This window comes from Remersonia thermophila, chromosome 1 (assembly GCF_042764415.1).
Source record: "Remersonia thermophila strain ATCC 22073 chromosome 1, whole genome shotgun sequence".
Classification (NCBI taxonomy): domain Eukaryota; kingdom Fungi; phylum Ascomycota; class Sordariomycetes; order Sordariales; family Chaetomiaceae; genus Remersonia; species Remersonia thermophila.
The window spans coordinates 4,031,699-4,044,632 of record NC_092217.1 but is presented as its reverse complement, the minus strand read 5'-3'; the positions used below and the strand labels follow the sequence as shown (position 1 = coordinate 4,044,632).

Genomic DNA, 12,934 nt, shown 5'->3' with positions numbered 1-12,934 from the left:
TTTGCCGCGTTCAATTCCCAGGAACGATTCCTGACATGCCTGCAGTTGCTTTCTCGGTCTTGCGTTTGCTGACCCGCGTCCTCTCCTGACGCAGACGCTCAGGGAGCTCTTGAGGCCGAAAACTGATAAGGAAAGAAAGCAACAGGTTTTCGCTGCCCTGACTCGTGGATCACGCAAGCATGTTCAAGTCCCTGGGGTGTAGTGTATAGATAAGCCGGTGCTTGTACGGAGCGCGCGTATCACAGTCGTCATCTGCGTTGGCAGCCAGGCTCCTGATAACGACGGCCCCGAGACAATGCGAGTGTTCAGCACACCAGACGGACGGACGGACTGGGGAGACGGATCAGATCTGCGTGTCGGTCGGCCGGGGATGGCCTAAGCTCGTTTGCTTCCGGAGCGGCGCCGGGACGGCCCACTCGGTAGTAAGTTGTTCAGGTTGTAGAAACTCGGATGCTCCCGATGCCCACCAGCGAGGCCTTCTCAGGGGAAGGCATGGGATCTGTCAACCTCGGCACTGGTGAGCGATCCCTTGTTAGCCTTCTCGATGGCGAGCGGGATGCAAATGTCGCAGGCCAAGTGGCGTCTTGGCAAAGACGGGTTGGAGGCCCGATGCGATGGTTCGAAAGTGGGCCCGTCTAAGAGGGCGGTTGCACGACAGCATCCTATGTTTCTGAGTCAGGATCTGAGATGTTCCCCAAGCTTAGCTCGAGAAATCCCAAAGGGCCTGTTTTGATTCTACTTTAGTGTACGCCAACCCAGTCAGCTTGCATCAACAAAGGTAAGGGAAGCAACCCTTTTTTGGGCATTCATCCCCCCCCCTTTTTTGTTTTTCAGTTCAGGGGCAAAGCCCCACGGTCAGCGACTTTGGTCCAGTGACGTCGTAGCTCTGAGACACCGTGATCCTACCGTCTTGGCTTGCTCGAAAGCATGTGCTTCGCCAAGACCGACCGTCCATGCTCTCTGAAAGTGGGGTGCAAGCTCCGGCCGACACATTCCATCCCGTCCCCTGGTCGAGGTGGATGCTCCCCCGAAACGGCCGCCCCAAGTTGAGAATGAGACATAGTTATCGAAAAGCTCCGAGGGTTGCGCGGTAGATCGGGTCCAGATCATAGGGGCTTAGGCTGGCATTCTGGGATATGTTCAAAATCGCGGGTCTCAACGCCAGGACGCGTACTTGGACACGGAGAGCTGTCATACCGCGACATTCCGTCATCGCGTCGTGATCGGCGAGACCGAGTGGGGTCCCCTCGGCGCCGCGGCGTTGCAGGGGTTGCATCCGGCCCAGCAAGGCAGGCCGTTCAATGATCCCACAAAACAATCAAAAGCCAACCGCCACCGCGCTTACCTTACCTTCAGGGACCGATTTCATTATTTTGTCATTGTACACTACTACATCCATGCAGCTGGCCTGCCCCGCCTTCCATCGCTCGTTATATTGACCTCTGCGTCGTTCTCCTTCCCGTCCCTCGCTCGGCCCATAAACGTCATCTTCCTTCCACCCACCACCACACCATCATGACGGCGTGCAAAGTCGAAGTGAAATCCATGGCCATGGCACCAGCCGAAGCAACCTCCAGCGACCATGGATTGCCGCCGGGAGGCAGCATCAAGGCGCGGAAGGGTCACGATACGAAGCACTCGAATGGGACCCCCAACGGCGCCGCCGTCTCCTCGGACCAGGGGACGGCCGACGCGGACAAGATTGCCGAGCTGAAGAAGACGTTCCGCAACAAGTATCGCCACATCCAGGCGGTACACTCCCAGTCGAAGCCGTCGTGCCTCAGCCACGATACGACCGAGTCGCCCAGCTTCATCGGCTTTCGGAACTTGATGGTCATCGTTTTGGGTGCGCATCTCGCTTCCGACTCTCATGAAAAGCCAGAAACGAGACGGTGGTTCTAACTTGCCGGCGCAGTGGCGGCGAACCTTCGCCTGGTCATCGAGAACATCCAAAAGGTGAGGAGGCCTCGCCGTTCTCGCCATCCTCCTCCCGCCTCACCTGCTAACAAGCTTTCTTCTCTCGCACAGTACGGCGTCCTCATCTGCATCCGCTGTCACGACTTCCGCCGCAACGACGTTCGCCTCGGCCTCCTCCTCTACCTCATGATCCCCTGCCACCTTCTTGTCGCCTACATCATCGAGCTCATCGCCTCCATCAACGCCGTTTCGGCACGGGCCGCCCGGACCAAGCGCGGCGGCTCCGCGAGCCCGACCGCCGAGGAGAACCGCCGCTTCCAGCTCACCTGGTACGTGCTGCGGATCCTGCACCTCATCAACTTCACGTCGGCCCTGGTCACCACGTCGTGGATGGTGTACTGGCACATCCACCACCCGCTCATCGGCACCATCGTCGAGATCCACGCCATCATCGTCTGGCTCAAGGCCGCGTCGTACGCCCTCACCAACCGCGACCTGCGCCATGCCTACCTCCACCCCGTCAAGGGCGAGCTCGACGCCCTCCCGGACATCTACCGCGAGTGCCCGTACCCGCAGAACGTGACGCTGGGGAACCTGGTCTACTTTTGGTGGGCGCCGACGCTCGTGTACCAGCCCGCCTACCCGCGCACCGAGCGCATCCGCTGGGGGTTCGTGGCCAAGCGCGTGGGCGAGGTGGTGTGCCTGAGCGCCTTCATCTGGTTCCTCTCGGCGCAGTACGCGACGCCCGTCCTGCGCAACTCGCTCGACAAGATCGCGACGCTCGATTTCCTCGCCATGGCCGAGCGGCTGCTCAAGCTGTCGACCATCTCCCTCATCATCTGGCTGGCCGGCTTCTTCGCGCTGTTCCAGAGCTTCTTGAACGCCCTGGCCGAGGTGACGCGGTTTGGGGACCGCCAGTTTTATGAGGCGTGGTGTAAGTGTGTCCCATGATGATGATGCGTCTTCCTGGCGAACGCGTGGTTGGCGGGAAAGACAAAAAAGAGGGGCGTTTTACTGACTCCCCCACCAGGGAACAGCGAATCGCTCGGCGTCTACTGGCGCACCTGGAACAAGCCCGTCTACCAGTTCTTTCGCCGGCACGTCTACACCCCCATGCGCTCCCGTGGCTGGAGCCACATGGCCGCGAGCACCGTTGTCTTTTTCGTCTCGGCGGTGCTGCACGAGGTGTTGGTCGGCGTGCCGACGCACAACATTATCGGTAAGCCTTCTCTCCCTTCTCCTCCGCACCGTCTCCTGCCCAGAGGTTCAATCGGTGCTGACCCCGTTCGATTCCCAGGCGTCGCGTTCCTTGGCATGTTCCTCCAGCTCCCCCTCATCATGATCACGTCGCGCCTCGAACGCATGCGCTCCGCCAACGGCCGCCTGCTCGGCAACACCATCTTTTGGGTTTCTTTTACGATTTTTGGCCAACCCTTTGCGGCCCTCATGTACTTTTACGCGTGGCAGGCCAAGTACGGCAGCGTCAGCCGTACAATGGCGGGGTCGGGAGCATCGGCATTGGGGTCGGGGACCGCCTGTCCTGCTGCTTGATGGGGCGTTAAATTGTTTCTTTTGGGTTGTGCCTCGTTTTTTTGTTTAGGATGATGGTTGGTTACAGGCTTGGAGTTTACATAAATTATTAATACAAATAGACTCGTCCTGCGTCACCGGGGGATGTGAGCAATCGTAGCGTGGTCGAAATCTGCTGCCCGGCATCCATTGTATCCTCTTTCAGGGTCACCATGTACATGCTTTTTTATATGAGACAGCTCTACAATCCGCATCCCCCAACACCCAAATCCCATGCTAGTCTAATGCACCCGTCCCTGTGAACACAATGCAGCGCTTTGTACGGTTCCCACCCGTTGGACAATGCAGCTCTCCCTGTCATCATGACACAAACGGGATCCCCACCCTCACCCTCTTACGATACGCCTCGTAGTCCTCCCCGAAAAAGCTCACCAGGAACTTCTCCTCCTCGCGCACGCGGCGGCGGAAGAAGCGGACCAAGACGGCGGCGTACCCGACCAGGCAGACGACGTTGCCCATGGCGAGCTGGGTGCCGATGGCCCACCAGAAGAAGCCAAAGTAGCTCGGGTGCCGCAGGACCGCGTAGATCCCCGTCGTGACCAGCTCGTGGCCCGGCCGCCGGTGCCGCTGCACGTGGTGGTTGAAGCTGCGCCCCGCGTGCGCCATGGCCAGGCTGCGTATCGTCTGCCCCGCCGCGACGAGCGCGACGCCAAGGGCGGTCGCGTAGAGGCCGAAGCCGTTCTTGTTCCGCCAGGCCAGGTGCGAGACGAGGCACTCGATCAGGGCGGTCGTGTGGGCGATGGCGTATTCGGGCCAGTTGGAGGTGAGCAGGAAGGCGGCGACGTCGGCGTCCGGGGTGTTGAAGGCGGCGGTGGTCCAGAACTCGAGGAAGTGAAAGAGGGACAGGGACGCGACGAAGAAGGGCAGGCGCCAGAGCGGGGAGGACGTGAAGAGGAGGGTGGCGGCGGAGGTGAGGAGGCCGGCGGCCAGGGCCGCGCCGAGGCAGAAGGCGCGCAGGGCGATGCCCGAGAGAGATTTGGGCTGGTGCGGGAGGTAGGGGATGATGTCGTAGGGGGTGGAGTAGGACGGTGTTGGGGTGCTGGTGAGCGCAGCGGGTTAGCAGGACGAAAGGGTCGCGGCAGAGAGCGCGTTGTGGCATGCGCTGAAAAGCCGGACTCACTTCGTCGGCGACCATCGGTCGGACGACCAAGGCCGCGCGCGGCCTGCCTGGCGCTCCATCGTGGAGGAGCAGCGCAGTGACTCGGTCGCGTTGGAGCCTGGGAAAGAGAAGGTGAAGTTGGCGACCCGTCTTGCCGCGGCCACAACGCTGATGGCTCGGTCCGTTGCTTTTCCCCCCTCGGATTGTAGGACGCCTAGCTTGGGTACCTATTCGCTCCGTCTCATGCCGGCCCGTTGTCGGTCGCGGAGGGTGCTTGGGATGGCGTACAAATCGGCGGTGCGTGTCCGAATCGTCGTCCTAGGTGAGCCGGCGAGAGGATGTGGTGTAATAACGAGGCTCAAGTTGCCGGGTAGGTAGGATGGTTCCATGTTGCTTGAAAATGACGGAACAAACACAACGCCGGGAGGTTGCCCAGGGGGGGCCCCACAGTGCGGCTGCAGGAGCGACAGGCACACTGGCAGGGGACCCCCTCAAGGCGCTGGCTCAGGGCGGGCGGGGCGGACTTCAGCGCCTGCGGGCCCACAAATGTCTTTGATGCACGTCCCGGCACAGCGCAGTGTTGCGTACATACCTACCTGCGAAGGACCATGCCGCACCGCCGCCCCGATAACCAAATGAATGACCAAAACAACAAAATCCCATCCGGCGGGCCCTCAAAGACCACCTTGAATGCGGAAGGAAGATACCAGCAAGACCAGCACATTGACCCAGCCCCAGATGAACGGGATCCAGGTCGACATGGCAAAGCCGCCGACAAGATAGGTCGCCCCGACGCTGTGGCATGCGGCCGTGGTTAGCGAAGAGAGACAGAGAGAGAGATCCGGTCGGCATGCGGGTGGAGAGGAGAAAACACCAACATCAAGCCGACAAGCGTGCCGGCGATCAGGGCCTCGAAGCCCGCGATGAGAGAGTAGACGAGCGGCACCAGCCAGAGATACTTCCAGTTGGAGAAGCGCTTGCTGCCGTGCATCAGCACGGCCACGCCGACGGCGCCGAGGTGGAAGAGGCCGTAGAGGATGAGCGTCCAGAAGAGGGTGAACTTCCACATCTCGTCGAGCTCGTACAGGATGATTTCCGACGTTTGCGGCGGCCAGAAGAGCGACGGGAAAGGGGGCACCGTGTACTGGGCCGGCGTGTCGCGGCGGACGGCGCTGCAAAGAGGTCAGGTCGGTCAAGCACCACCCGTGTAGTCAACAAGAACAAGTTCACATACGACGGCGGATCCATGGTGATGAGTCGAGCCGAGCAGACCGTGGGCGCTGGTGAGGCTGGTGACCAGTGAGGACGATGGCCCCAGACGGACGATTTGCGATGCCGAGGTAAAGCGAGGCCCTATGTTAACAACAAAAGAGCGGGTTGAGCTGGACGGCCTCCTTCATGAGTGACTTGAAAGGGGAGGGTTGGATGCGATTCCCGTCTCTGCCGTGTTCCCGTCTTGCATAATAACATAGTGACTGCGTAGTTCAACGTTATGAGACGGACACGGAGTGGAACCTGGAAACTGGAACAGGAGACGACCACCGCCAAGAACAAACTGCCAAGACCTCTCAGGGTCAGGTCCGGTCCCGTTCCCACTGTGGAGCCCAGCTGAGTTGCCCCGTCAGCTGCGATGCCGCGATACAACGTTCCCGAGCTGCCGCCTCGCTTTACCTCGGCATCGCAAATCGTCCGCCTGGGGCCATCGTCGGCGACCAATTCTAGGCCAAAACCAAGTGCTCAGAACTTCAACCCCCCCGGGCAGCAGAGTCGACCGCACACCAGCAGGACGCTTTCCAGACCTTCCCGTCCGATGCGCTGACACCCGCCATGTCGGTCGACCGCCTCCTTACGACGGTGCTGCAGCTGTTCCAGGACGTGCACGACGATGCGCGCACCGAGCAGCTGTACGCGTCGACGACGGCGCTGTTGACCTCGCTCTCGAACCCGCTCAACCTGTCGCTCCTCACGTCCCAGCTGCTCACGGCCCCCGCCATCTGGGCCCGTCGCGACGGCATGCGCGCATGCTACCGCATCATCAGCATCTACAACACCGCCGCCATCCACGTGCGCCGCAACGAGATCGAAAACGCAAAGATCAAGATCCAGGCCAAAAGGGACGCCCACCTGCACGCCGTCTACCCTCCACCGCCGCCCCCCCAGCGCCTCGGCGGCGGCCTGTCCAGCGATGCCTGGGCCGCCGCCGTGCTCAAGGGCGCCGACGGCCACTCGGGCCGCTGGCAGCACCTGCTCGTCTTCACGGGCGTGCTCATGGGCATGGAGGGCGCCGACCGCCGCTCCCTGTCGCCCTCGATGCGCCGCACGGTCGAGCACGCCGTCGTGACCGCCGCCAACCTCGCCGTGCGCCTTCGCGACCCCGAACCCCCCGCCCCCGAGGGCCCCGTCGCCATGGCCCTGAACTACGCGTTCCCGCTCCTGTCGGAGGGATCGCTCGCCGGCCTCGACCGCGACGCCCTCGTGCCCGTCGTCGCCCGCGCCATGCTGGGGCCCGACGGCCTGCAAGACGGCCTGTTCCTGGCCTCCATCGACCAGGACGTGCAGCAGTCCGACGAGAGGTTTGCCTGGCGCAGCGACTCGCCGTCCTATCGTCATTTGCAGCAGCTCGAGGCGCGTCCGCTCGTGGCCTCGCTCGGCCCGCTGACCCGCCTCCTCGGCCACGCCGTCGAGCACGCCCGCGACGCCGCCGTGGTGCTGCAGCTGCAGGACGACCTGGTCGCCTTCACCGGCCGCCTGCTGCACAACTGGCAGGCCAACAAGCTCTCGGAGCTCGAGGTCTCGGAGGAGAGCCTCTTCCTGACGCCCGAGACCCTCGAGACCACCTGGCCCGTCCTGTGGCAGTTCCTCAAGAAGGTCTTGTACGCCGTGGTCACGGCGCTGCACGCCATCGCCGCCCGCGGCCTGCTCGACCGGCGCCTGCGCCGTCACGACACCGCCCCCGCCGTCGCCGTCAAGACGCTCCACGCCCTCCGCAACCTCTACTTCATCTCGTCCCGCGACGGCAGCGACGCCTTCCAGGCGTACGCCTTCACCTCCCTCACCTCCCTCGACACCCTCGCCCGCTACGGCCCGGCCTCGGCCGCCTTCCTCCGCGAGATCCGCAACCCGGCCGCCGCCCCCTCCGTCCCCGCTCACCCGCTCCACCGCACCCTCGACCTCTTCTACCTCAACACCGCCGAGCACCTCCCGCTGCACCTCTCCCCCGCCGACTGCGACCTCCTCATCGTCCAGCCCGCCGCCGCGTACCTGACGCCCCCGGCCCCCGGCGAGCCGCTCTCCCCGCAGATGGTGCAGCTCTTCGAGGCCGCCCACAGCGCCGTCCTCGCCTGCCTGTCGTGCCCGCACAACGCCGGGCTGGCCGCCGCGGTGGTGCCCTTCTACGCCGAGTCCCTCCTGGCCGCCTTCCCGGCCCACGTCTCGCCGCGCCAGTTCCGCCTCGCCTTCGCGACCCTCCTGCGCATCCTCAGCCCCCCCGCCGCCATCAGCGCCGAGCACCCGGACCTGGCCGAGGCGCTGCTCGAGATGGTCCGCTTCCGCGCCGTCGAGGACCCCCGCACCGGCACCGCCGTCCTGCCCGGCACGCCCCGCTCCCAAGCATCGCCGGCGCCGCCACCGCCGCCGCCACCCTCGTCGTCGTCGGCGACGGCGGCGACGACCGAACCGCTCGTCTCGGAGCAGAGCACCCTCATCCTCACCCTCGTCGACGCCCTGCCGCACCTGCGCATCGACCTGCTCGAGGACTGGATGGCGCTCGCCGCCGCCGCCGTCCACGCCGTCGCCGACCCGGTGCTGCGCGAGGCGGTGCAGCGGCGGTTCTGGGAGGTGCTGGTCAGCGGCGAGATGGACGTCGAGCGCGCGGCCGTGGCGGCGGCGTGGTGGGGCACAAAGGGGGCCGGGACGCGGTGCTGTTTGGGCGCGGGCCGGCGCTCGGCGTGACCGGCGACGGGGTGCTGAGCGTCGGGCCCGGCGGAGGAGGAGGAGGAGGAGGAGGGGAGTTTGTGATGAGCGGGGCGCTGGGGCCGGGGAATCGCGAGAGTCGGTTGTGATGGTCGCCTGCCTGCCCAAGCATGCAGGGTGCGGTCGTTGGTTAGGTGGTTATGAACGATGGGGAGGGGCGAGAGGGAAGGATGGGCATTGATTGGCCCGTGCGGCTTTCCTTGTTGTATTGTCATGCGATCATGAGACGCTGTAATATCCATAGGTGGTGTTTTAGGTAGCGTTAGGGTATGTATGGTATTATGATATCATCATCATCATCATGAGCACACCGTCAACCGGCGCCAGCAGCATCGCTCTTGTGAATGTCCCATGGCGCACACGGCCGACCCGACCCGTGCTTTGCAAATTCTGAGAAATAGAAACAGACAGGTAGTTCATGTTCATCGTGCCATGTCGTGACCGCCGAATTTTCTCTAACCCATAACTCCTTCGACGGCTTCATGATCTTCGCGATCTCCGCCGTCAGACACATAAACCTCTCGCGAACCATGGCTACCATGAGCCGTAGAGTCCTGATCCGGCATTCCTCACTTTCTCTATAGAACCCAACTGTTGTGAACCCCGTCCTTCCCGTCCTTTTCCCGCCATCCGAGAGCATGATTTCCGTAGCCATGAGCTTGCCGTCTGGAGCAACGTAAAAAAGGGGGTATCGAAATCCAGACGCATTCCCCGTCTCTTTCTCCTCTTCCGCCCGGCCATGATGAACCCTCCACCTGGCATCACCTCCCATCCATCAGCAGATCGAGGTCAATCAACCTTCTCATTTCGGCCCACTCGGCCTCAAAGCCCGGCTCGTCCATCATGGGGAGAGCCGCCAACAGCTCCTCCTCCTCCACCACCACCACGCTGCCCGCCTGCAATCGCGGGTCGATGGCGTCCTCCTCCACCGGCCGGGCCTCCGCCTCCGCCTTGGGGCGGAGAGGCCGGTGGCACTTGCGCATGTGCTTGTCGAGATCGTGATGGCGGATAAACTTGGCGTCGCAGCCGTCCTCCGGGCAGGGAAGCGTGCGGGTGGGCACGGCCGCCGACATCTCATCCTCCTCCGCGGGTCCCGGGGCCGAGGGCACAGGGTAGAGGGTTGGGGGCCGTTTTCGGCCGAGGTGGACGTAGCGAACGTGTTCCTCGAGCTTGAGCTTGCTCACAAACGTCTGGCCGCAGCCTTCCTCGGCCCAGTTCCAATCCGCGAGGTCCGCCGCCGCCGAGGTGTCGACCTGCCCGCAGACGAAGCGCAGGCCCTGGTGGGCGGTGCGGACGTGCGTGTTGAGGTTGGACACGCGCGTGAACCGCTTGCCGCACCCTTCCCACTCGCACACCACCGTCTTGCGGTCGGCGACGGTGGTGCCGGAGTGGTACATGTCCACGTGCCGCTCCAGCTCGGCCTGGCCGTTGCAGCGCACGTCGCAGAAGGCGCAGTTGACGTGCTCGCGCCGCATGTGGGCTTGCAGCATGGAGAGCGTGCGGAAGCCGACTCTTCGCCGGTTGTCTTGGCCGTCGTCGTCATCGTCGTCGTCGTCGTCGTTGCCGGCCCGGGCGCTGCACTCCTCGCACCAGAACTTGATCTCGCCGTGTTCGCGGTCGACGTGGCGGCGCAAGGCACCGGCCGTATCGAAGCCGGCCTCGCAGCCATCGACGCCGCAGGAAAAGGCGGGCAGGCCCAGGTGGGCGACGCGGATGTGGCGTTGCAGGGTTTGGTGCTTGCGGAAGCTCAGGTCGCAGCCGTCGTAGCCGCGGCAGCGGAAGCGCTCGGCGCCCTCGTGGACGGCGGCGTGACGACGCAGGCGCGTGGCTGTGACAAAGGCCTTGCCGCAGCCCGGCTCGAGGCACTGGTATTTCTTCTCGTGGGTGTGAGAGCCCTTGATGTGCTGGGCCAGATGCTTCTCCTCGAGGTAGGCCTTGTCGCACCCCGGGTAGGGGCACTTGTGCGGGCGATCGTTGGTGTGCGAGCGCAGGTGGGCGGTGAGGCGGGCCGGGCGGTTGAACGTCTTGGGGCAGCCGGGCCAGGTGCACTTGATGGTCTTGAGGTCGGACGGGAACTTGCGAGAACGGCGGGAGGAGGGGGTGGCAGCGACCGAGGTGGCCGTGGCGCTGGGAGCATAGGCTGTGTTGTCGGCCGGAGGGGAGAAGGCAGACGAGATGACGGTGGTGAGGTCGTTATCCGGGGAGGTCTCGTCGGGCGGGCATGTTGGGTTCGCTACCGGCATCGTCGTTGTCGACGTCATCAGTGGGAGCAACGGCAACGACAGCTGCTGCCGCTTGGCCGGGCTGGGCGGCCCTGCACCCTCGGCATCCTCAGCCTTTCGCTTCATGGTCAGGCCGGCTGGATGGAGAAGACGACGGGTGGTGCACTGAATTGGGCGTGGTCGAGCGTCGAGCGTCGAGCGTCGAGCGTCGAGCGTCGAGCGGTCGACCCCGACCTCGACCTTTGCAACGTCGAAAGGTTGGACGCTTGTGTCCCTGAGGCCGGGAAACTTTTTTGTGGGCTCAATGATGTGAACTTTCCCGATGCTGCAGCTTCGGCAGCCAAGCATGCGCCGGGCCCCACTTTGGATGGACAGGGGTCTACGGGCTTGGCTTGGTCCCCTTGGCGCTCGGGCCCCACTTTTCTTTTTTTTGCTCCCTGGCGCAAAGAAGAGAGCGGCCAGGCCTGTCGAAGCGTGGTTCATCAAACACCAAACAACAAAAAGAAGGGTGTCCAGCATCGCCGCAACTGCCCTGTCCCGCGATTTCCATCAACGCGGCATCGAGATCTTGTCGCCATCAGCACCCCAAAGGCTTCTTGAGAAACCGCCAGCATGTCTGACTACGGGAACGACGACGATCGCGATCGCGATCTGTAGGTTTGCGTGCTGCTTCGGATTCGTCACGCCCCATCTAACCCGACCTGCCCGCAGCAACGACGAGCCCGCCTACGAGGACGACCCCGATGAGTACTACGAGCCCGAGCCCGAGCCCGCGGATGAGGACGAGGCGGCGCGCGCGCAGGACCAAGACGGCGAGAATCACGACGCCGACCATGTCGTTGCGTCGGGCGACCCCAACGCGGCGGCGAACCACGGCCGCGGAAACGAGAAATCACACAAGGACAAGAAGATCCCCAACGACCAGCGCACGACCACGCCCTTCATGACCAAGTACGAGCGGGCGCGCATCCTGGGGACGAGGGCGCTGCAGATCAGGTGGGTGTCCTGTTGAAAAAAAAAATAAAAAATTAAACGAATCGACGAGGGATGGGAGAAGGGAGACGGACGGGGTCGATAGCAAGGCATCCTCGGAAGTCGTGACCTTGCTGACGGGATTCCTTTCCACAGCATGAACGCCCCCGTCCTGGTTGACCTGGAGGGCGAGACGGACCCGCTCCAGATCGCCATCAAGGAGCTGAGGGAGAAGAAGATTCCTCTCATTGTGCGCCGGTACCTTCCGGATGGATAGTGAGTCTTTTCCTTCCCGTTCTTGTTTCCATGTCGGAACGGCTCCTAACGGCCCGTAGCTATGAGGACTGGACGTGCGAGGAGCTTCTTCAGTGAACGTTGGGTGCCTTGTCGGAAATATCAGAAAATCAAATCAAAATTTGCATGAGCGACGGCGTTTGGGTTTGCTTTGGTGCTATTTTTTTCTTTGGGGACTCGGAGGCAGTTTGTAGAAAGGAATAACAATCGGCCTCCGCCTCCCGCTGGCCGCCTTGGGACGCTGGGGGGAGAAGATTTGGGACTTCCTTAGACTCTGACAGAATAATTGACAAACTGTTCCATGCATGTTGTGACGTACTCCTATGACGTCTTGATTGCAAGAGCTCCAAAGTCTGGTTGAGATTTGAACCATACTACGTTGTGTCGTCATTTGCACCTCTTCTCTGGTTCATCTCACGGTTCATGTCGGCTGCAGAAGTCTTTCCCGCCGGAATCCTCCTTGGCTGTCGAATGGACCTCGGCGGGCGTCTTGCTTAGCCGCCTCCGCTCCACCTTGCAGCCGAATATGATGTCGCAATTGGATCTCTACGAGCATCCAACAAGAGCTCGGGTGACTAGTCTAGTGGTCAGGACGCTTCGTTGTGGTTGGCAACAACCCCAGCGACCGAAGAAACCCCGGTTCGATTCCGGGGTCGCCCACAACCTCCGAGGTGTCACACCTCATTCTTTTGATACATTTTTCATTTTTTGGTCGATGGCATAGTATCGGCCTGGATGCCAGTGCCATAAAGAGAAAGCATCAGCAATTGTTTTGGGGTTGTAAACTATGGCAGACCGAACACTCCAAGTACACACACACATGTACACGCATATACACACTGCGAGTTTGAGCCTGCAAAGCCTCCTC

At 62.5% G+C, this 12,934-nt stretch overlaps 6 protein-coding genes and 1 non-coding gene across 7 annotated transcripts; 4 read left to right on the top strand and 3 right to left on the bottom strand.

The window, feature by feature from the left end:
* Positions 1-1,515: 1,515 nt before the first annotated feature.
* Positions 1,516-3,468, top strand: VTJ83DRAFT_1129 (uncharacterized protein; the record flags this gene model as incomplete). Its single annotated transcript, XM_071007254.1, has 5 exons — positions 1,516-1,846; positions 1,916-1,956; positions 2,029-2,851; positions 2,948-3,136; positions 3,215-3,468. The coding sequence occupies 5 exons, from the start codon at positions 1,516-1,518 to the stop codon at positions 3,466-3,468; spliced, it is 1,638 nt and encodes a 545-aa protein (XP_070870482.1).
* A 339-nt stretch (positions 3,469-3,807) lies between these two features.
* VTJ83DRAFT_1128 (uncharacterized protein) lies at positions 3,808-4,686 on the bottom strand (the record flags this gene model as incomplete). The annotated part of the gene is made up of 2 exons (XM_071007253.1): positions 3,808-4,546; positions 4,628-4,686. 2 exons carry the CDS (start codon positions 4,684-4,686, stop codon positions 3,808-3,810), a joined length of 798 nt encoding a protein of 265 aa, XP_070870481.1.
* A 594-nt stretch (positions 4,687-5,280) lies between these two features.
* Positions 5,281-5,854, bottom strand: VTJ83DRAFT_1127 (uncharacterized protein; the record flags this gene model as incomplete). The annotated part of the gene is made up of 3 exons (XM_071007252.1): positions 5,281-5,401; positions 5,485-5,778; positions 5,841-5,854. The coding sequence occupies 3 exons, from the start codon at positions 5,852-5,854 to the stop codon at positions 5,281-5,283; spliced, it is 429 nt and encodes a 142-aa protein (XP_070870480.1).
* A 579-nt stretch (positions 5,855-6,433) lies between these two features.
* Positions 6,434-8,557, top strand: VTJ83DRAFT_1126 (uncharacterized protein; the record flags this gene model as incomplete). Its single annotated transcript, XM_071007251.1, has 1 exon — positions 6,434-8,557. The coding sequence occupies one exon, from the start codon at positions 6,434-6,436 to the stop codon at positions 8,555-8,557; it is 2,124 nt and encodes a 707-aa protein (XP_070870479.1).
* Positions 8,558-9,339: 782 nt separating this feature from the next.
* On the bottom strand, positions 9,340-10,926 carry VTJ83DRAFT_1125 (uncharacterized protein; the record flags this gene model as incomplete). The annotated part of the gene is made up of 1 exon (XM_071007250.1): positions 9,340-10,926. The coding sequence occupies one exon, from the start codon at positions 10,924-10,926 to the stop codon at positions 9,340-9,342; it is 1,587 nt and encodes a 528-aa protein (XP_070870478.1).
* Positions 10,927-11,412: 486 nt separating this feature from the next.
* Positions 11,413-12,144, top strand: VTJ83DRAFT_1124 (uncharacterized protein; the record flags this gene model as incomplete). The annotated part of the gene is made up of 4 exons (XM_071007249.1): positions 11,413-11,453; positions 11,512-11,796; positions 11,929-12,048; positions 12,108-12,144. 4 exons carry the CDS (start codon positions 11,413-11,415, stop codon positions 12,142-12,144), a joined length of 483 nt encoding a protein of 160 aa, XP_070870477.1.
* A 491-nt stretch (positions 12,145-12,635) lies between these two features.
* VTJ83DRAFT_t17 lies at positions 12,636-12,726 on the top strand. The gene has a single exon. It is a non-coding gene; the product is annotated as a tRNA-His (tRNA).
* Positions 12,727-12,934: the final 208 nt, after the last annotated feature.